General features: G+C 43.4%; 1 protein-coding gene across 6 annotated transcripts in view; it reads left to right on the plus strand.

Annotated features, from left to right (window-relative positions):
• The first annotated feature begins 3,483 nt into the window (after positions 1-3,483).
• Positions 3,484-22,850, plus strand: part of COG2 (component of oligomeric golgi complex 2) — a 47,102-nt gene continuing 27,735 nt past the window's right edge. For 3 of the 6 annotated variants that reach the window (XR_016388010.1, XM_022553235.3, XM_022553233.3), the window contains exons 1-7: positions 3,485-3,664; positions 12,014-12,175; positions 13,305-13,370; positions 15,564-15,644; positions 17,504-17,607; positions 20,461-20,569; positions 21,623-21,802. Coding sequence is in view for 5 of the 6 variants with exons in the window: in XM_022553235.3 (XP_022408943.1) it covers positions 3,593-3,664; positions 12,014-12,175; positions 13,305-13,370; positions 15,564-15,644; positions 17,504-17,607; positions 20,461-20,569; positions 21,623-21,802 (774 nt within the window). In the remaining variant the exon portion in view is untranslated. Of the gene's footprint in view, positions 3,665-3,726; positions 4,990-12,013; positions 12,176-13,304; positions 13,371-15,563; positions 15,645-17,503; positions 17,608-20,460; positions 20,570-21,622; positions 21,803-22,850 lie in introns of those variants that run through there. The other 3 variants (XM_089897390.1, XM_089897389.1, XM_089897388.1) reach the window with 2 other exon arrangements.

Here is a 22,850-nt window from a genome sequence, read left to right on the forward strand (position 1 = left end):
GTTTGATCTCTGGTCAGGGAACTAGATCCCACATGCATGCCGCAACTAAGAGTTCATGTGCCACAACTAAGGAGCCCTCGAGCCGCAACTAAAGAGCCTGCCTGCTGCAACTAAGACCCAGTGCAACCAAATAAATAAATAAATATTTTTAAATAAAGGAGAATGAGAGAAGAAAATTAGGATACACTGACTGCTTATTATGTCTTGCACTGGTTAGGAACTTTATATCTACTTTTAATTTAATCTTTCAGTTCCTATTTCCTATGAAATAGCTATCTCACTAAAGACGATATTCAAATGTTTAGCAGCACAGACAATGAACAAATCAGAAGCTGGACAGAGGACCCCTGCTGAGCTAGGCCTTAACCCTTCATCAATCGGCTTCCCAGGTCACAGTAGGGATCTTGGGAAGGGCTCAAGGCAGCAAGGGGACAGGAAGCAGGCTCTAGACAAAGGCCACGCACCAACATTTGCGTGAGTGAAATGATGTGTACCAACTGAACATCAGCTCTGAGTGACACCTGTCCTCTGGGCAGGTTCAGGCTTAATCTCCATCTTCACTTTGTCCTTTCCATGATGCTCCACTAGCATCAGGGGTCTTCTCTGCCGCTCCTGTAGAGGCCAGAGATAGATGGGCTCCAGACTAGACATTTACAACCGGCCTCCAGTTCACACCTCCTGGGGTGAGAAGAAGATGCGCCGCAGGCCTACTGTTCACTACCAGCCTCTTATTTACATTTCCTGAGACAAGAGACAAATGGGCTCCTGGCTACGTATTTATGACCAGGCTCCCGTCTGCATTTAAAGATCTGCACTTTGATATAAGAAACAACAACAGGAATAGGGTAGATAACTGGACATTGGACACTTTTATGGCAGGAGGAGAGAGGGGCTAAAGCCTGTTAAGAGATCAAGAGATCACACATTTCCCGTCCTTGAGGCAAGGGAGACACTACCCATGCCCTAATGGCCTCATGGGGTCAAAAAGGCAGGGGTGCCAGACCATAATAAGTGTTGCCTTTGCCCATGCCAGACGCCTGTGCGATGAAATCCATCTTGACTGAGGGGTGCATGCTCACCTAGGGGAGGGTCCCAGGACAAAGTAGCCATGGGGTCAAAGCAAGACGATTAGCCAAGAAGGCAAAGACCCAGAAGACTGACCCCTTAGAAAGGATTTAAACTTCCCAAAGGCATGACTCTCCTGACTCTCTCGCTGAGTTCTCCCGTGCGTCTTTCCGCATGTACTCTGCTTTTCTAATAAACGCTTTACTTTCCTCTATACCTTCCTTCTCCTTGTCAGATCCTTCCTTTCAAGGTAGACAAGGACTGGGGGTTTAAATTCTAGCCGCTGGCCCCCGTGGTCTAGCGCTTAGGATTCCTGGTTTCCACCCAGGCGACTAGGGTTCAATCCCCTGGTCAGGAAACTAAGGTCTCGCTTCAAGCCGCTGCTCGCTCACTGCTGCATGCGTCCAAAATCACGGCGGGCAGCAGTAGGGACCCTTGCTCTCCTTTACCCCCTAATCCCTTCAGCATCCCCATGATTAGCATGCCAGCCTGTATAAATTTAGGTACATTTCTTTACTAAAGGCCTGGGAACAATTTCAGAAGGCAATTATAATGAAGGAAGGAAAGAGTTCAAGTTCTAGTTCATTTAGACTTCTAGAAAAGGCAGGGTTTCCCAGACATTTTTACTTGGTCTACCCAGCACCTTCCCCGCAACCCCCCATCTTGGTGCCTTGGTTAAGGGTGTGGGCTTTGCAGTCTGGGCTTCCTGGGTTTGCAACTGTCACTCAGTAACCTCGTGGCATTGGGCTAAAAGTCACACCTCTCAGAGCCAGTATTCGAACTGGTGATTTTTATTAGGTGTGGTGATGGCATTGGGGGCTTGTAAGGAAGTATCTTTTTTCTTCTTTTTCTTTGATGTGTAAACAGAGGTATTTGGGGAGCAGGAAATGATGTGGTGTTTGCAATTTGTCTCAAAATACATTCCAGATGAAAAACTGGGAGTGGTAGTGCCGCGGTAGGAGAAAACAGTTGATTGTTGAAGCAAGGTGATGAATACGTGGAAGGGGGTGAGGTATCTTGTGCTCTCCAGACTTTTGTGCGCGCTTGAAAATTTTCATAAAAGGAGTAAACAAACCAAAAAACAAATAATGAGCCTTTCTGGCTCCACATTTTAAAAAGAATAGCAGGATGTACTTTTCATGATTGCAATTTATTTTGATTTTCCAGATAGATCCCACCTCTCATCCTATCCATCAGCTTCTCTAGACATTAGCAGGGAACATTCCCTTTGACAAGACTTGCCAGGCCCAGTGGTAGGGAGTATATTGTTTTGGATTCTATACCTACATTTTAAAAATGTCACCAGTTTCCTATTTGCAGTAACTTGAATGCAAGTGTCTTATCTTAAGGTGTTGCTTTCCTCTGTCCCACTCCTTCCCCCCCCCGTAGGCTTGCCATTTCTTTTTTTTCATTTTCCTACACCTTTATTGGAGTATAATTGCTTTACAATGTTGTGTTAGTTTCTGCTGTATAACGAAGTGAATCAGCTATATGTATACACACATCCCCATATCCCCTCCCTCTGGAGCCTCCCTCCCACCCTCCCTATCCCACCCCTCTAGGTGGTCACGAAGCACTGAGCTGATCTCCTTTTTAAGGACTATTAGGGGTTAGCGTTATCTCCAAGGAGAAAATAGCCTTGGGAGGAACAGCCTACACCCTGGTGTATAAAGGCAACGGGCTGCTGGAAGGAAAGACGTGGCAGGGTGAAGAGTGTTTACTGAGGTTCGTGGTTAGGGTTATCAGGGTCTCACGGAAAAAAAAGAGAAATGAATCATCATCATTTGATCATGGTATTCACAGCCGGAGGGAGGGACAATGGGAAAAAGAGAAACACAAAGAAACCGTCAAAATAAAACTGGGATGTACGAGGGCAGGAGGAGGGAGAAAGTCTGAGAAACGGGGGCGGGGGGGATGTAATCGCACCGATACTGGCCACAAACACAAAAATTTGCCCATTCCTGGTTTACATTAAAAATGAATATGTATGCACATGTATTTGTCGGCTGTGTCCCGACTAGGCAGGTGATGAGGCGCTCCTTTAAGAACCTTGAAGACCCAAAGTTGCACTCAGACCGCCCACCTGGATCCGAGCCCAACCCTGGACCTGAGAACCGAATGGCCGACTGCAGCCGTGGCTGTTCCCTCCGCCCTGGAAGGGCTTGCAGGTCGATTTTTGTCAGTGGATCGAGAGGGAGCCCCGGAGTCCTCCAGCCCGTGCTCTTAGCGCTCAGCCCCCGCCTGGACCGCCCGGTCGGAGCCGGCCCGAGCTGCAGGGCCGCCCTCCGCCGCACGGGGGCAGCAGCACCTGCAGTGCGGCGGCGGCCGTCCCGGCGCCCCTCTTGGCGGCGGCGGGCGGAGGCCGGCCCGCGGCGCGCTCGTTGATTGGCCGCGGCGCGGGCGCTGCCATGTTGGCGGAAGCGGCGCCTTCTGTACCGTGGCTGCGGCCGCCGAGTCCGTGCGCTCAGCGTCCTGCTCCCTCGCCTCGTCCGGGTCTCGGCGCTGAGAGGCGGCGGCGGCCGGCGGGATGGAGAAAAGTAGGATGAACCTACCTAAGGGGCCGGACACGCTCTGCTTCGACAAGGACGAGTTCATGAAGGTGCGCGCTGGGGCTCCGCTTCCCGAGCCGGCGGCGGGGGGCCTGCCCTCCTTTCGCTCCGGGGCCTCCTCGGGCCGCGCCCGTTCCGGACCGGCCCCCGGCGGGACCTCGCTGCTCCTCGCAGTGGGTCTCTTGGCCTCAGGTGTGGCCGGGGCACCCTGGAGAAAGCACCACTGTGAAATCGTGCGTAGTGAGCGAAAAGGCCTCGAAGTTGTGTGCCAGTGGTTTTGAGCTAAGTATAGTAAGCCCCTGTTATTACCCGACCCCGTTAGCATGCAGTGCAGTAGGATTGCCAGTCCCCTGGCCGGACAGAAGCTTGTTGACCAGCGCCTTGCACCTAAAAGCTCAGTACTAATGCATTGACCAAATCTCTGAACCCACGTCCATACCGAGGGATCAGGTGGGGGGGAAAGGCACTAAATCGAAAGATTTTCCTTAACGTTCACCTAAAGCTTCTGAATGAGATATTTAAAAGATGAGAATCTTCTCATTTTGTTGCGATACAACAAAGCAAGCTATTCTCTTTTTCTAAAGTTGTCCTACTGCTCTTTATAAGGTGACCTCGAAGTTGGTCTGCATGTCATTGTAGGACATAAACTTACATAAACAGAATAGCAATATAAACCGAAAACATTTTATGGATAATAAAGGTTCATCAGGCACAGCCTTGAAAATATCCAAGATTTGAATCAGAGCTAGGAGGAACTTTGCATACCTATTTGGTGTAACCCTCTCGGTCTGTACTTAAACTACCAAGAAACATATTTATGTTTTATATTTAAGGATTGGGGGTTTTGATACCACTAAGTGGCTGTTTTCAGTGTTAAAAAGATAAACGTTTTGGCTCAGTAGACGCTAAACTTTTAAGGAAGTGAGTGTAAGTCCCTTACTGTTCTTTTTTGATGACTTTAAGTCATACTATGTTTTTTCTTATTTTAGGTTCATCACTCTCTCTCCCTTTTTGATATTTGCAGTCAGATCACATCTCTGGTTTTTAAAAGTATTTATATCTGTTTTCTTTATGGCTGAGTAATATTCCGTTGTATATATGTACCACACCTTCTTTATCCATTCCTGTGTTGATGGACATTTAGGTTGCTTCCATGTCCTGGCTATTGTAAATAGTGCTTCAGTGAACATAGGGGTGCACATAACTTTTCAAATTATGGTTTTCTCTGGATATATGCCCAGGAGTGGGATTGCTGGATCATATAGTAGTTCTATATTTCGCTTTTTAAGGCACCTCTATACTGTTCCTAAAAAAGAACGAAATAACGCCATCTGCAGCAACATGGATGGACCTAGAGATGATCATACTAAGTGAAGTAAGTCAGACAGAGAAACACAAATATCATATGAGATCACTTATATGTGGAATCTAATTTTAAAAAATGATACAAATGAACTTATTTACAAAACAGAAAACAGACTCACAGATCTTAAAAGCATACTTATGGCTACCAAAGGGGAAACGTGCCGGGGAAGTGATAAGATGGGAGATTGGGATTGACATATACTCACTACTGTGTATAAAATAGGTAACTAATAAGGACCTACCGTATAGCACAGGGAACTCTACTCAATATTATGTAATAAACTATATGGGAAAAGAATCCAAAAAAGAGTGGATATAAGTATAACTGATTCACTTTGCTGTACACCTGAAACTAACACAATCTTGTAAGTCAACTATACTCCAATAAAAAAATTTTTTTTAATGTGGTAAAAAACAGTATTTCCATCTGGATTCTCTCCAGTGTGGCCATATCATTTTTAGTATGCGGGGCTGTCCAGACCCAGGAATAATGTACTCTTGTTCTCGTACAGTGGTGTTTCTGCTAAACCACGGGAAGGAAGAGCGTAACTTGTCAGGGATGTGTGAAAGGGACGGAGGAGTGAACTTGCTGATCCAGGAATGCTTTGTTCCACCCCCTGGCTGAGAGCTGCCCTGGAGCGAGGGTAGAAAGAAAGACCATGATGAGAAGAGGCGCACTAGAAGAAGAAAAGGCACAAGCAGAGATCAGGGGCTTTGTTCTGACTTCTGATTTCAGGAGTCTCAGAATACAGAAAACTTAACTTGTCCAACTTTTGCCTTCTTCAAGGCTTCCTTCAGGCTCAGTACCAGCATTCTTTCGGACTTGCTAGCCCCACCATGTTTCTTGCTCTGAGATGGCAGAATGCCTTTGGCAAGAGCAGCTTCAGAAAGCAGAAAGCAGAAACCTCAAAATATAAGTTCTAAAGTAGAACCTGCAGTAAGGAGAGGGCAAACTGGGAAGGTGGCTGGAATGGCCATATTCTTTCATGGCTCCTAAGCCTCTGAATGTGCCCTGCAATTTGTAGTGCTAATAAATGTGACCACTTCACATGTAGAAGAAAAATACCTAGGACAGCTATCCTGTGTTAAATGTTTTTGATTTTCTAGGTGAGACCTGGAGATAAAGGTTATTTGTGATCTGTGTTTCCTTCAGAGAGACATTTTATAAGTTTTAGTTCCATGGCAGAAATGGTGGGTGGAGAGCTTGCTGTCGGGGTTATATTTCTACCTCTGTGTCTCATTCAGCACATTTTGTAATTTGTTCCTGTGGGAAAGTTAGGGAATGTCCTATTTGCATTAGGAGAGTTGAGATTACTTGAAATCCAGTCGTTGGGTTGGAAACTGTGTCATTAGTCTGCCATACATGACGAGGGCCTGTTAGGACAGTGGTAGCAGTTGCTCACTTAATAAACAGTCATTCATTGATCACCTGCTTTGTGTCAACCAGCAATCTAGACGGGATAGTACAAGGGTACATAAGATATGGTTTGGGCTGTTGAGTATGGTCACAGGAAGACCACCGTGTGTGCTGAGAAACTGGACCTAGTCCAGAGAGGCTGGAAGGCTGGCCAGGAGTGAGACCGGAAAGGTAGGACGGCAGCTGCCGTCACGTTTAAAGCAGGAGATTACATGGGCATGTCTGTTGCATTGGAGCAGCATTAGAGGGCGCTGTGCCACTGGTTACTTCAGGTTAATATCGGATTCCAGCTCAAGGGAAAATTGTGTTGGATTTGAACTGATGAGCTAATATTTTGATACGGACCGTTCTTGCACATGTGTTTCAGTCCTAACTCAGTGCCTTAGTGGTATCTCAGACCTTTAGGAAAGTATTTAATAAATTCTTAATAAATAGCAAACTACCTTTCTGAACACAGAAAAAAAAAAGAGGCTACTAAAAAGTTATTTCAGTGGTCCTTGTGAGATCTAATGAGAAAGAGGAGGGGACAGATTTGTGGAAGATGGAGGTGATCAAAAGACAGGAGTGGCAGATGGAAGAATCACTTGGGGCAGAGGTGGTGATGACATCATACCGTTAGCTTCGTCACCTTGCAGAAATCTTTAGCGCGCGTTGATAGTCAGCTATCAGATGAAATAGGACCTAAGATCTTGGTAGCAGGGAGAGAAAGCGGCCTACTAACAAAGATAAATTAGATCCCTTTACCTAGGAGTGCTGTTGGAATCGTAGCTTTTCCCTTCTAGCCCAGCGTACGACTTCGCTTCCTGTTTTATAGCAAAAATAGTGTCATCGAATGGGAACTCCTTCATCTTGCTGACGATGACGGCTCTTTCTTGTATTTGTGCCCGTTCTCTTTCTCCTCCTCGCCTGTTATGTAGAGGGGTTTTCCTTCCTTCCTTCCTTCCACCCATGCTTGGAGCCCAGGCCCTCCTGCACTCTCCCCACTGGCTTTCAAACACTCTTGCTTTAGTCTCTTCCCCTTGACCCTCCTGCCTCTAGTCTGTCCTGTCACACTCTTCCACATTACAGCCAAATGCTCCAGTTGTTGTTACTTCCTTCCGTGCTTTTTGGCCATTTGTGTGTCTTCTTTGGAGAAGTGTCTGTTCAGCTCCTTTGCTCATTTTTTAATTGGGTTATTTGTCTTTTTATTGTTGAGTTGTAAGAGTTTTTGTATATTCTGGATATTAGACCCTCATCACATATATGACTTGCAGATATTTCCCACCATTCAGTGGGTTGTCTTTTCACTTTTTTAATAGTGTCTTTTGACACATAAAAGTTTTTATTTTGATCGCGTTCAATTTTTCTGTTATCTTGATGCTTTTTGTGTCATATCTAAGAAATGACTGCCTAATTCAAGGTCACACGGACTTTCACCTGTGTTTTCTTCTAAGAGTTTTATAGTTTTAGCTCTTCTATTGAAGTCTTTTGATCTATCTTGACTTAAATTTTCGTTTATGGTGTGAGGTTGGTGTCCAAATTCATTCTCTTCCGTGTAGATATTCTCTTGTCTTAACATCAGTTGTTGAAGAGACTCTTCTTTCCCCATTGAATGGTCTTGGCGCCCTTGTAAGAAATCAGTTGACTATAAATGTATGGGTTTTAAGTTCTTTCTTTTTAAATGTTTAGGAAATCTACAGTGTAAAGTAAAACTATTTCTGATGAATGAAATGTGGCAGTTGTTACATACCACTGAGTTTGGGGTTGTTTGCTGTCATAGCAAAAGCTGCCTAATTCAATATTCACAGATGTTCTAAGTAATTTAGTCTTGTGCAATGCAACGCTTGTTTATCTAAGCACAAATATATAATTGGCAAGTTGAGCGCTAATATTACCTAATAGCATTTGTTTGTGAGAGTTGAGTTATATGATTTAGAATGTCACCATGAAGTTCATACCTGAACTTCATCCATCTGAAGTTCATACCTTCAAAGATTATGTACTCAGGCAAGCAGAGTGCTCTGCACAGTCATACAGCTGGTTAACAGCAAGGCCAGGATGTCAGGCTGAGGCCTGCCCACACGTTCTTGCTGCGATTGCTGTGTAACTATGGATGTAAGGTGTTACCTGGGGTCGTCTCAAGCAGCAAAATGTCTAGGCTAATTCTGGCTCTAGGTAAAGAAGCAGATGGTTTTCACTAAGTGGCTGTGAAATTACAGTTTGGTAAGAAATCCTCTTATCTGACACTATCAGAGCAGGTGTTTGGGTGATTAATTAAGAAAGTCAGTTTTTAAAAGTACTCAAGGGATGGTGCTTGAGTCCTTAACGTTTTATTTTCAATCATACATGTGTACACTTATTCTCCATTGATGTGGCACCAAGCTCTTTTCTCTGAAAATTTGTCTGCTGATTCGATTTCTAGATTGTCCTTTAAGTCGGATGAGAACCCTAAGGCATCTGCAAAGAATCTGGTATAGGATCCTCCAAGATTTGTATGACCCCCCTTCCCGCTCCCCTACCTGGTTCATGGTCATGTGATAGATAATTGAGTAAAAATTGTCTTATCAATTTCTCAGTATTGGGTCTTCACAGAGCATCATAGTTTTCATGAAAACAGTTATCTTCTTGCACTTATATTTTGTTGGTTTATATAATGTTTAATAAAATTTTGTAATTTTGATGATAAGTACAAGTGACCTTAACAAGTTCGGGAATCATCACATCTGATTCTTGATGACTAAACAGCTCAGCTAGTAGCAGAGTCATAGGTGCAATAGACAGTAACCTGCTGGCTGTATGCATGTCTGCCTACCAGGGGCATCAGAATGTTATAAAGGGAGATGGCATAGCGAACCTGTGAGACCAGTACTTGGAAGTTGGCTTTGAAAGATTCTGAACATCTGTTCAGTGGAATACTCAACATCCATATAAAATGTCAGTACAGATTTATATGTATTATGAAAAGACATTGAAGTTGTATTTTTATATGGGGAAAAGTAGCTTAGAAAAGGTTTATTAAGATTGTGTGTGTGTGTGTGTGTGTGTGTGTGTGTGTGAACACAGGAGGAGGTCTGGGGTTTCGTTGAAGATGGTGACGTAGGAGGATCCTGAACTCACCTCCTCGCATGGACACACGAAATCGACAGCTACTTAATGGAACAATTTCCTCTGAGAAAACCCCCCAAAACTAGCTGAGCAACTCCTGCACATCTGGCAAACAAGCAAAAACCCACATCAAAGTGGGTAGGAGAGGCTGAGACACAGTCTCACCATACACCCCTCCGCCAGTGTGGTGACCCACAATCAGGGGGAACTCCCATCCCAGGCTGCTCCCCGAGGAGCGAAGGGTGTGAACCCCACCCCTGGCACCCCTACTTTCAAGATTTGCACCTGAGAGATGAGCCCCCAAAACATCTAGCTTTGAAAGTCAATGGAGCTGGCATCTGGAAGACCCATGAGGCTACAGTGACCTGAGAAACAGTTCTTGAAGGGGCAGCATGAACTTACCCTCCCCAGGGCCTGACACAGACACAGCAACTGAAAAGGGCCCAGACTTGCTGTGAAAGAGGCTTGTTTATCTTAAAGCATCGGCCTGAGGGGCAGGCTTCTAACTTCGCCCACGTCTGGGGGCTTGGAGGAGGCCGGCAGGGCCATCTGTGCTCTCTCTCTCCTTGCTCCGCTCAACAGTATCTCCTGGAAAGGAACGTGTGTACTTGGTCTGGCGCCCTGATTTTTGCAGCTGCTGCCTGGGGACACCTCTTAGGTCACCTGGCTCTGGTGGCCAGTGAGGTTTACGCTTGTAGGTCCCCAGTGTTCACTGCAGTATTATTTGCAATAGTCAAGACGTGGAAGCAGCCTAAGTGTCCATGGATGGATGAATGGATAAAGAAACTGTGATACACACACCACACACTGGGATGTTATTCAGCCACGAAAAAGAAAGAACTCTTGCCCTCTGTGGTGGCAACGTGGATGGACCTTGAGGGCATTAGTGCTCAGTGACATAAGTTAGAGAAAAGATGATCGTGGTCTCACTTGTGTGTGGGATCTAAAAAGCAAAGCAAGAAAAAATGGACCCACAGGTACTGTTCACATGGGTGGTTACCAGAGGCAGCCGGTGGGGAGTGGGCAGAATGGGCGAAGGGGGTCAGATGGTACAAACTTGCAGTTAATCAGGTAAGTAAGCCTGGGCATGTGGTGTACAGCATGGTGACTGTAGTTAATACCGTGTTGTGTATTTGAAAGTTGAAGGGAGTGAACCTTTTTTTTTTTTCAGTCTGTTTAGAAAAGTCATTAAACAATAACAACTACGATAAGCAGCAACAGCGACAAGTCCTCGGCAGTGGAGGGTTGGTACAGTTATTATCGCCCGAAGTGCATCATTTACATTAAGATTCGTTCCTGGTGGTGTACATGGTGTGAGTTTTGGCAAATGGATAGTGACCTGTATGTACAGCCACAGTGTTGCATGTAATAGCCCTAAAGCCCCTCTGTGCTCTGCCTGTCCATCCTTTTCTCCCTCCGACCCCAGGCAGCCGCTCATCTTTTTACTGCGTCCATAGTCTTGCCTTTTCCAGAATGCCATATAGTTGGAATCCTATAGGATATACCCTTTCCAGGTTAGCTTTTTTCACTTTGTAATCTTAAAAGTTCTCATAGCAGGAAAAGGAAGTGTGTAACGGTGTGTGATGGATTTTGACTAGACTTACTGTGGTGATCATTTTATAATAGATACAAATGTGGAATCATGTTGTGTACCTAAAAGCCATATAATGTTATATGTCAACTGTATCTCAATTTAAAATATAATTTATATTTTAAAGAGAAAGTCAAAAAAAGTCTGGAAGGATGTGAATCACGATGTTAAATAGTGAGAAAAACATTAATAGTGCCTATCTGTAGAGCATCAGGACTGAGTGATTTTTTTTTTTTTTTACTCTCTGTCTTTTGTGTCATTATAGCCCACCCTCCTTCTCCTCGGGTTCCACATCTGTGGATTCAACCAACCATCCATCAGAAATATTTGGGAAAAAAAATTCCAGAAAGTTTCAAAACGCAAAACTTGAATTTGCTGAATTGGCAACTATTTACATAGTGTTACCATTGTATTTACAATTATCTGCATAACATTTACATCTTATTAGGTATGATGTAATCTAGAGATGATTTAAAGTATACGCAAATACTGCGCCATTTTATATTAGGGACTTGGGCATCCCCAGATTTTGGTGTCCTAGGGGATCCTGGAACCAGGCCCCCATGGATGCTGCGGGATGGCTGTATTTCTTTGTTGGTTGAAAGTTTCACAGTGAACATTTGTTACTTTTAAAACTAAGGGAAAAGGAGCAATTTCTGTTTTGTGAGGAGCCTATTTAACGTGTGTAGTTAAAAAAACACTAAATCCCTTGTAGAATGTAGGCAACAGGAGAGAATGCTCTTGGTCAGGGGCCACCCTCTTGGCGCCTTGATAGTGCACAAGCACCTTTATGTCACGTGTACTTAAAAGGACTTTCTCCCAACGGCAGTAGCCTTTCAAATGAGTAGAATGGCGTTTATCTCTTATTCTTTCTCTCCTTTTATTTCTGTGTGTAAAATGTGATATCGTTGCAGTAATTCTTTTTTCTGGTTTTATTTTCAGGAAGACTTCGATGTCGATCACTTTGTGTCCGACTGTCGGAAGCGGGTCCAGCTGGAAGCACTGAGAGATGACCTGGAGCTCTACTATAAGCTGCTTAAAACGGCCATGGTCGAGCTCATCAACAAGGACTATGCAGACTTCGTCAACCTGTCAACGAACCTGGTAAACTTTAAATCCAGAGTTCCTACCAGTCAGTGTGTTTACATACGTACTACACACTCTCTTTCTCACTCATGTTTATTCTTAAAAGTGCTGAGTGTTTTTAGAAACCTTTTAGTTGATTTTTCCCCCAGAAACTTGGAGAGATTACTAATCTTATTAATAAAAGAACTAAACTTTCTTGATACACATTTTTTGTTTTGAGTTTAGTTTGATTATATTTTGAATGACTTATTAAGAAGTAGTGAAAAGTAAAGGATAACAATCTCAAGAGTGGTTGTTTTTGTTAGTTGCTAAGTGATTACCATGAAATCTCACTGGTTTAGACTAATTTGCTAGAGCAGATACAAACTATTCCTAAGGAAGTGCTTAATTTACTTTCAGGTACTGTGCTAGCCAGACATAGGTTGAGGAAACATTGGCCAATATTGACCTTTAGGTGGCCTGGTTTTATAAAAACACAGGAATGGTTTGTGAGAAGCGCATCAGTTACTTGGAAAAGTTGTTTAGAAATGCTTGAGTTTTAATACTTGGAAAAGTCTTCTTGTTCATACTTTATTTTGTTGTTAAATCTGTTTATCCAAAGAAGTATAGAAAGTCGCCATCTCCATGGGAATTTCAGGAAGCATTAAGAATAACGAGCTGTGTTTGCTTTTGGGAAGTACACCAGTAAGATAAATGTTCCAGTAGGATTAGAAACCCTGAAAATTTTATTTCCATTCTATTTAATTTGTATTTTTCTCAAAGGCTCTAATAATACTTAGGAGAGATATAGCTCATCAGACTTTCACATCAGCTGGCTGAACATCATAAGTATAGAGATAGCTATTTTTCCTGTTAAAGTTTTTTTAATTCATTTAAAATTTCATCCAGAGGCAAACTGTACACGAGGAATCTTTGATTTATTACGACTTTCCCTATTTGCATAGTTTCATGTATATCAACAGATTTTTTCACTTTCTGTGAGCAATATTTGTGGTAAGATAGCATTTCTGTTATTTATCTAGTTATTAGCAATATGTGATTGTACGGAAAGAATAACCTAAGTCTAGTACTGCTTTGCTCGTTAAACAGAAGCTTCACTGTCACTCCTGACTCTGACGTGCTTGTGCCAACATGATTTTGCCTTTAGGTTGGCATGGACAGAGCCCTCAGCCAGCTTTCTGTGCCTTTGGGACAGTTACGGGAAGAGGTTCTGGTAAGTCCCCAGGTGCCGGTAAACAGTCTATATGTATAAAGCACGTTACGCTCGTTTGCCTTCTCCAGGAAGAACTCCTTTAATGTGTTAGGTTGTTGTGGTGGTGGTTTAATGGTCCATGATTATAGTACTCACCTTCAAAACTGGTGAAAATGATTCTCTACTTTTTGCATGTGATATTACAGACTAAAAACGTGTTTGGTTTGAAGACGACAGATCGTCAAAGAGTAGACACTTTTAAATGTCAGGGCAGAAAAGAAGGGTATTTCAAAATTTAACTTGTTAATACCACCTCCCCCATCTGTAAGTGGTCTCCAACTTAGAACTGGCTGACGTATAGTTTAAAATTTGTAATTTTACAAGTGTTTTCCCAGACAGTGTTTTACATGTGGTTAGGTTCCTGGACCAGTCTACAAAAGCTGTTTAACCCCTGTATGTAACTGAAGGATAATATAAATAGCATGTAACGCCTAGTTTCTGGGAGAAACTCTCTCCCGTGGGAACGGGAGTGTCTGCCTGTAAGCCTTGAGGACAGGGACCCCATCTGGATGGACAGTGGAGCGGGAGTTTTGGCATCACCTCTGACAGGAGACCGTGTGGCCTGCCCTCCCCTCACCCGCTCGTCTGTGCTAGGCACCCCGACCTCCATTGTCCCTTAGTTGTGATGCACTGCACCATCGCTTCCTGTGTGTGTCACCACTGGACCACGCCAGACCAAGTGGCCTCATGCACCTTGCCCCCGAGACAGCGCCTGGCACGTGCGAAGCTCTCAGTAGGTAACATAGGTAAAGAGGCCCTGCCTGGATAGAACTGAAGGAAATGCAGGGTAATGGGAGTGTCAGAGCTGAGAAGTCCCGAGGAGGGGTAGGCGGGAAAGACTTCATAAGAGAGATAAGTGTTGAGCTGTGCCTTGAACTAGCAGATGTGTTTGAAAGTGTATGTCTTTGAATTTTACAAAAGCTCATTACAGTGCTTTTCCTTGGAGTGGAAGGAAAGGGGTTTGTGGCCCGCTGCTGGGCTGCGCGGCAGCTTCTGCGTGGCTCTCCTGCCTCCTCCTCGGTGCTCCCTCACCTCCCAGCCTCGTGGCTGACGTCTCCTGGGCCTCAGCCTGTGGTAACCTCCCACTCTTCTCTGTGCGCTCTCTCCACTCTGCTGACCTGTGCTTTGAACTTCCTGGGCTGCTCTCACGCCTCCGGGCTCTAGTCCTGCCCTGCCACCTGCCAGTACCACGTCGCCTCCCTTATTCTGCAGCTGTCTTTATAGCCACCTTTCTCCTCACCAGCCACAGACCTCACCTGCCTTTTTGACCTCAACTCACGACGCTGCTCTGAGATTCTACGATCATTGAGGGATAAGACTGTTTCTGTCTAATTCATCATTGTAGCCTCACTGGCTACCGCGGTAGCTGACATTTAATAGACGTTTCATAATGTTTATTGAATGAATGAATTCACCTCTCCATAAAACGTTTGTGATTTATCTAGTTTATTCTGATCGTTTCCATTACCTTCATTTTGGCCTCAATTCTTCATACTTGGCTTAATTTATTAGCTTCTGGACATGTTTCTCCACCTATGACCTCTGGCTTTTCCTGGCCATTCTGTTCCTTACTTCTTGATTCCTACCATCCCCCAAACAGCATTTCATCAGGAAATATCAGTGCTTCGGGATTCTCTAGTTCCCTAAAATGTGTAGAATCTAAAGTCCTCCTAAATCAACCCCTCCCTGTTTATTTCTACTCCTCTGCAAAATGAAGCCTGCAGTGCACCCAGGTGCATGCCTCACCCACCCTGAGTGTGCGCCGTCAGTTGTGTCTTCCCACCTTTGTCTTCTGATAACCTCCTCTCCACCATCGTCAGCTTCCACAGGTTCTCAGGGTCAGACTCAAGTCCCATCCCCTGTGCCAGACTCTCCTATCCTTTGATTCAGATGATTTCTTGAACGACATTGACGGTACATGTATTATTATTCCTTCGGCCGTTAATCCTCCATAACCTTGGCTTTATATGTCATTTTGCCCCCAAACCATGAGTGCCCTCGACAGCAGTTGTATCTGATATTATGTATTTTTGTCCATATCTGCATAATACCGGCCCGAAGATAAAACTAAGTTCTGTGGAATTTAATTAAATGTGTAAGTTTCGTAATGTCACAGAACAGTTTCTGCTGTATGTTTTCTTTATTCTTTTAAAGAGTCTTAGGTCATCTGTCAGTGAAGGAATTCGGGCAGTAGATGAACGAATGTCTAAACAAGAGGACATTAGGAAAAAAAAGGTAGGTTGCCCATGGCTTCATGGTAGCACCTTGGAGTTAACGGCACTTCCGCGCATGTGGTCTGATTTATTTCTCTTGGTACCTTGGCAGAGAGGAAGTGTGGGGTCTCTCCTTATTTTTAGGCATCAGTGTTCAGCAAAGTTCGCGAGGGGTCGAGGCAGAGCTGGAGCCCAGGTCTTCTCACTCCTGGGCTGATTAAGGTCCTGTTAATAAGAGAGGTGTGCTAAGGTAACTAATAGAAGGAAAAGACGAAGAAAATCGCGTATTCTTCTCGTGCGTTAATTTATTCATGACGGCATTAAAACTTTTAAAGAAAACTGTAGATTTCTTATGCTGCATGCCAGCTAAAAGCCCTTCCCTCGTGTCTTCTCACACTTTTCAGTACTATGAAAGTGGTTTTTCTCAAAGCCTTTTTCTATGTATCTATATATACTTACGCTTATAACGTCATGTCAACTGTTTGAAATAGTAAGACAGAATTTTAGATGTACCCAAGTGGTCACAAAATTAACATTCCTCAATTTTTCCAAAAGAAGAAACAGTAATAACTGGTATCCGTGAAACACTTTACAGTTTAACAGGCATATAACTAATTTCTCAGCACCCCTATAAAGAAAATATTAAAATTTTAGACATTAGGGAGTAAGTGGGCTTTCTAAGACCAACTCTTCCAATGTTCTACTGCAGGTTGAAAAACTAGTATGTTGCTCTCATTCTGCCACGTTTCTCTCTTCTTTTGTTTCCACTTGTTAACTGTACCTCTGCGTGCACTACCTTTACATTTTACTGGTCCTGTGTTTCAATTTTATTATCTGACTTTAAGGATGTAATGGCAGAGTTAGGATTAGAATTTGAGACTTCTGATGCTAGCCTGGTGCTCGGTCAGTGTTTTCTAAATTTATTAGCATATTTTTCAAAATCTCAAGGGAGAGAAGCCTATTTTGAAACCTTCTGTTTAATTCTCCTTTAAATATCAGCTTCCGTCCAGAGATTTCAAGAATGCAGTGCCTTTCTAGAAAAGACTGTAAGCTTTGTGAGGGCAGGGGATTTTTGCCTGTTTTATTCACCCATGTCCTCACTGTCTAGAAGAATGTCTGGTGCACAATAGGTGCTCAGTAACTATTTTAATTTTTTTGTCTTTTTTTTAAATTAATTTTTATTGGAGTATAGTTGCTTTACAGTGTAGTGTTAGTTTCTGCTGTGCAGCAGAGTGAATTAGTTATACGTATATCCACTCTTCTTTCGATTTCCTTCCCATTTAGGTCACCACAGAGCATTGAGTAGAGTTCCCTGTGCTGTACAGTAGGTTCTAGTAACTGTTTGTTTAACGAATGACCTTCTTTTTGTTCTTTTAAGGATGAGAGTTTTTATAATATTCCTCAACCTCTTTGATAATATTTATTGTGTAGTAATGTCTTCAATGAATTGACGCTTAGGCATATAATTGTGTCGTATACATGTAAATAGGATAAAGATGACCAGAAACTAAAATTAAAACATGAGAAAAGGGTCATAAGAAAATAAATGTAGTGCCTATACAGGGGTTCATTTAAGATGGGGAAAAGAAAGAAGAAATAAAAATGCAGGAAATGAGAAAACAAAAAAAGTCTCGTTTTTTTTCTTTTTTTAACTATTAACTTGTAATAGAATATTGAAATATGCTTCTTCTGGGCAGCTAAAATTAAGTTTTACATTCTTGGGAATTCAGTGTTATGTAGAAGTATTCAAACTGTAGAGTGCTCTACACACTTTAAGTTGACTTTTGGCTTTGTATTTCCCTGCATTTAGAAAGGGGAAATAAGATAATTAAGATTAAACAGCATGGTAACTTCTTTTTGGCTTCATTTTTATTTTTATAGATATGTGTGTTGAGGCTTATACAGGTTATTCGATCAGTTGAGAAAATTGAAAAAATCTTAAATTCTCAACATTCTAAAGAAACATCTGCACTGGAAGCAAGCAGGTAAGTATTTTTTACTAAATATCACATAAATTAGTACTTCACACCCAGGCTACTTTTTTTTTTTAGTTAAAACACTTTCTGATAAAGAAGAAAAGCCAAGTGTATGGCTCAGTGTTTTTGAACGTAGCTTATGAAAAGTGGAGGGCGTGAGACGGTAGAGTTTATAGTACATCCCTCTGAAACCTTCGTGGTGATGGACCACTGTTCCAACACGTCGCCTTACAGGGAGTCAGAGGAGTGTGCTTTCAGTGGAAGATTTTTATCTTTGGAGTCGCCTTGTGTAAGCACTGGCAGAATCCTTTGATCTTGCAGGTATGGAATGGCTTTCATCTCTCGTAAGTTTATGTAGACATTCCCAGACTATCACCATTCATGTATCTTGCACTAGCATTGTAGCGTTAAGGAACGGTATAGGACACATTTAGTTAAAATTTATAAACAGGGGAAAGAAACCTTGTGAAATTAGAAAAAAATGACCATTTCCTTTGTTACACTGTGACCGTCTTATTACCTTCCTAGTGTGAATTCTAAATCAGCCAGGTAGATGAGTGGCTCAGAAAATGAGTAGATCACAGCAGCACCGTGGTGCCATGGGAGGAGCACAAGTTTGTGCCGCGTCTACCACTGGGCAGCCTGAGTCATGGAACCTCAGCTCCCTGTGTCTTGGGCAGCGTAAGGCTAATAGTAACTCCACTGGCAGGGCTGTCTGACAGTCAGCTCGGTAGCCTGCACCCGGCATGTCGTAGGCCCTCACACATCTAATTTGGGTCTGACAAGAGCTTCTCCTAAAGGCACGTGGACAGCCATAACGTTTTTCCCTGAGTAATATTGGATAATCTGCTGCAAAACCAACCAAAGCCAAATTGAATATACCTATACCAAAGTCTTACCGTACGATAAAAGCATGTTGGATTTCTTAATTTTAGGAATCAAAATGTTAGATTTGGGAGCACCTTAAAGGCAGTATGCTCCATATCTCTCGTATAGATTGAGGAATGCGGCATCCAAAAAGGAAGTGATTCTCCTGTCCTGGGTCTCTACTTCCTTTCATAATCAAGATGTACAAACAAGTGGTCAGCACTTGCTGTCTCTGTCCCTTCAGCCCCCCCGCCCTCGCGCTCCTGCCCTTACCTCCGCTGGCCAGCATCTCCGCTGCTGTCCTTTCTGACCCGTCCCTTCTGACCCGTCCGGTGGAGCCGTCTGTCTTGAGCTGCTCCGCGTCTCTCTCACCCTCAGCAGCATTGGCAGCTCCTGCCAACTTGTCCGCACTCGACATCCGCCATACCTGCCTCCCTGTTTTCTTTTCACTTGGGTCCGTTCCTACTCCCTTCCTCACTGATGTCTTTTTCTATGATACTATTCCTTTGCGATGTTCCATCTTTTTTTTTTTTTTTTTTTTTCTCCTTTTTGGCCGCACCGCATGGCATGTGGTATCTCAGTTCCCCAACCAGGGATCGCCCTGCAGTGGAAGCGCAGAGTCTTAACTGCTGGACCGCCAGGGAAGTCCCTCAATGTTCCATCTTTAATGTAATAGATATTATGCTGTTTCTTGCTCAGAATCACCTTTGAGTACTTTTTAAAAATTCAGATCAGCAACTTTGAGCTGTAGAGAAAGGAAAACCAGGGCAATGTAAGTGAATGGTAACTACAGCATGCTTCCTAGTCCAAGAAACGTTCAGATAATTTATAATTAATAGATCCACACTAGGTTACTCAGGAAAGAGGGATTGACCTTTTGGGTTGGTCTTGCAGGGGAATTGCTCTCCCTCTAAACTAGTTTTTTTGTGTTTTTTTTTTTTGCGGTACGCGGGCCCCTCACTGTTGTGGCCTCTCCCGTTGTGGAGCACAGGCTCCGGACGCGCAGGCTCAGCGGCCATGGCTCACGGGCCCAGCCGCTCCGCGGCACGTGGGATCCTCCCGGACCAGGGCACGAACCCGTGTCCCCTGCATCGGCAGGCGGACTCTCAACCACTGCGCCACCAGGGAAGCCCTAAACTAGTTTGAATGCTACAGATACAGGACTGGATAGACCTGAAATGGATAGCATCTCATTTCCTTGTGATGTGGATTTTTTCCCCTCACTCACTGATAGGTCACCATTAGATATAGGATGCCTCAAGAGAAGCCCAGCAGATGCTTCAGTGCCTTTACATTTTTCTTCTTTTGCTATTTAGCTTCCTTTTGAGTGGTATTGTTGCAATGTATTTTAGAGGAAAGAAGTGCATTTATTACACTTTGTGGCAGATACACAATGAATGTCCTTTCACTAGGACCCAGAGAATACAGATTGACTGCTCTTTCAGCTCTTTGGTAAATGAAAATTTAGAGCTCTTCTGACTTATTTGATGTATTGCCGCTAGAGGGCTGCTTTTATTTTATCAAGGAGACAGCAGTATTTGGTATTTTAGAAGTACTGGAGGTATTTTAGAGGAAGAGAGAATGAGACAGAGCAGTAGAAGGGGATTCAGGTGTAAATAATAGGATAGGGCAAGAGAGGGAAGGGAGGTTAAAGATGAAGAAGGCCATGGACAGGAGAGCCTGGGGGAGGAGGTGGAAACACCCGTCACACCCACAGTGGCCTGGTCCAGCTCCTGCTTCTTGCTTGGACCCTGTGGCTGAGGCCAGGCAGCGTCAGTGTCTTATACTGAAGTAGTTGCCCACTGTCCTAGAACATGCTGTGCATGTGACTTATGAAAGCTGATGGCACGAAGGATTCTTTAGCTACTACCTTGTAACAGGGGGCTGTGGAAAAACACAGTGGGTGCTAAAGCATCACCATTGCTAATCATGTGATGTGTTCTCTCGGAAACTTAAAACCTCTAGGAGTTAAATTTCTCTAATTGTCTCTACTAGCCCACTTCTGACTGGACAGATTTTGGAGAGAATTGCCACAGAATTTAACCAGTTACAGTTTCATGCTGTTCAAAGCAAAGGCATGCCTCTTTTGGACAAAATAAGACCAGTAAGTGTTGTTTTAGATTTTCACACTTTGGTATTTAGGAATTTGCTAAATAATTTTGGTTTTACCTGATACAGGCATACCTCATTTTATTGCCCTTCACTTTATTGCCCTTCACAGATATGTTTTTGTTTTGTTTTGTTTTTTAACAAATTGAAGGTTTATGGCAACTCTGCATCAAGCAAGTCTATCAGCCTACCAGCGCCATTCCAACAGCATTTGCTCACTCCATGTCTTTGTATCACATTCTGGTAATTTTCACAGTATTTCAAACCCTCCACCAGCAAAATGATTACAGCTCCCTGAAGGCTCAGATTATGATTGACATGTTTTAGCAATAAAGTATTTTTTAATTGAGGTAATTAAGGTATATACCTTGTTTTTTTAGACATAATGCTATTGCAGACTTAATATACTGCAGTACAGTATAAACATTTCTTTTACGTGCACTGAGAGACCAAGAAATCCCAGTGCCCCGCTTTATTGTGGTACTGCTCGATTTATTGTGGTCTGGAACCACACTCGCAGTATCTCCAAGGTATGCCTGTAATGCCTGTGATAATTGTTGATCTGCAGGATTTTGAAACTAGCTTTGAATTTTTTCCTTCAGTTTTTGTTTTTTGGACCCCCTGCCCCCTAAGTGTCACACATTGTAGATTTTGTGTAAAGACACAGGCATATTCTCCGAATTATAAGGGTAAAATTAATTCTAAATTTCATGTAACTTGACGCACTGTATGATGTAGTCAGAGTTAATTTATCCGAAACTCTCGACTGGGCTTTAGATTCATGATGTTTGTCAGATTTACTGTGTAGCTTAAGAGGAGAATAACTTCTTTTCTCATTCTGCAATTCTGTCTAAATCCTCCTTTGATATAGCAGAGATTTACTTATAAAGAGATATGGAGTGGAGGAGAGATTCATTGTTACGCTCCAGAAAATGTTAAGATTTTAATTTTACACATATTCTCTTCTAGTGCCGCCAGAGATTTGTTATGTATATATTTGAGTCTTTAGAAATTGTTCCAGCTGCTTTCTTACCTGTTTTTCTTGCAGCGTATAGCTGGCATTACAGCCATGTTACAGCAGTCACTGGAAGGCCTCCTTTTGGAAGGTCTGCGGACTTCCAGTGTCGATGTAATCCGGCACTGCTTACGGACTTACGCCACGATTGACAAGGCACGGGACGCGGAGGCGTTAGTTGGTCAAGTCCTAGTGAAACCATACATGGATGAGGTTTGTGCACCCCCAGGCCTTCATTCAGCAGGCGTTCATAGAGCGTCTGCTGTGTCCTGGATGCTTCACTGGGCGTGAGGGTGGATCAGAGGTCCTTCTGTAAAGATTCTCATAGTTACTGCAGCATCAGTTGTAAGAAAAGGTTGGTCCCTGGTGGTTACAACCAGCATGCAGGAGTCAGGCACCCTCTCTCGTATTTTCTAGTGATGCCGTAGCCCAGGGATTATCTTAATTTAGTAGGGGGCAGGTCTTCCCTAGGGAGAAGGTGTGTATCAGAACATTTTTAGGTCAGTTTTATGCTATGTAAATTATTTGCCAATAAAGTTTTTAAAACGAATCTTTAACTACTGGTCTAGTGGGTAGAATGGAACAAGTAAAGCAGATGCCAGCACCGCAGCTCAAGTGCCCCATGGTGGGACAGCGGGCCAAGAGCCCTGAGCGTGGAAGGTCTGCGTGGAGGGCTGTCTTCACAGACGTGCTGAGGAGTGTGTGGGCCAGGAAGGTGGGAGGGAGGGAATATTCACAGATGAAGGGCTTTCATAGGCAAATTAGCAGCGTAATACCTTAAATCCAGAACTTGGCTATCCAGTGTTCTTCACCTACGAGGATATAGTTAAAATTTGGGAAGTGAGCATGTTCTGCCTTTGAGCAGCCAGAATATATTACAGATTGTACCATGTGAAGTTGCCAATACTCAGCATTTTCCGACACGCAAAAATGGCAGCTTTGTCTGGTTCAAACTGGTGGAAGTCACAGGCCCGTCCTCAGTGTTTGCAGACTTTCTTCAGTGCCACATCAGTGTGGACGCTCTTTCTGTCCAGTAAGTACAAAGCCCTACTCACCGTGACTTTGGGGTGAAAGTCTCCCATTTATAAATGGGGAAAATTGAATGTCATTGATAAAAATGAAACTTAAGGATTAATTTCAATAGTCCAGTCAGCTTTCGTTAGGATTTCATTAGGATTTCATTAGGATTAGTAAAAATAAATGATCTGTCAACTTCCTCTGTTTGTATCCTGTTGTACTTCATAGCTGTCTCTCTATAGGA

This window comes from Delphinapterus leucas, chromosome 16 (assembly GCF_059928025.1).
Source record: "Delphinapterus leucas isolate spDelLeu-1000000601 "Yukka" chromosome 16, BTC_Dleu_Yukka2, whole genome shotgun sequence".
NCBI classification, from domain to species: domain Eukaryota; kingdom Metazoa; phylum Chordata; class Mammalia; order Artiodactyla; family Monodontidae; genus Delphinapterus; species Delphinapterus leucas.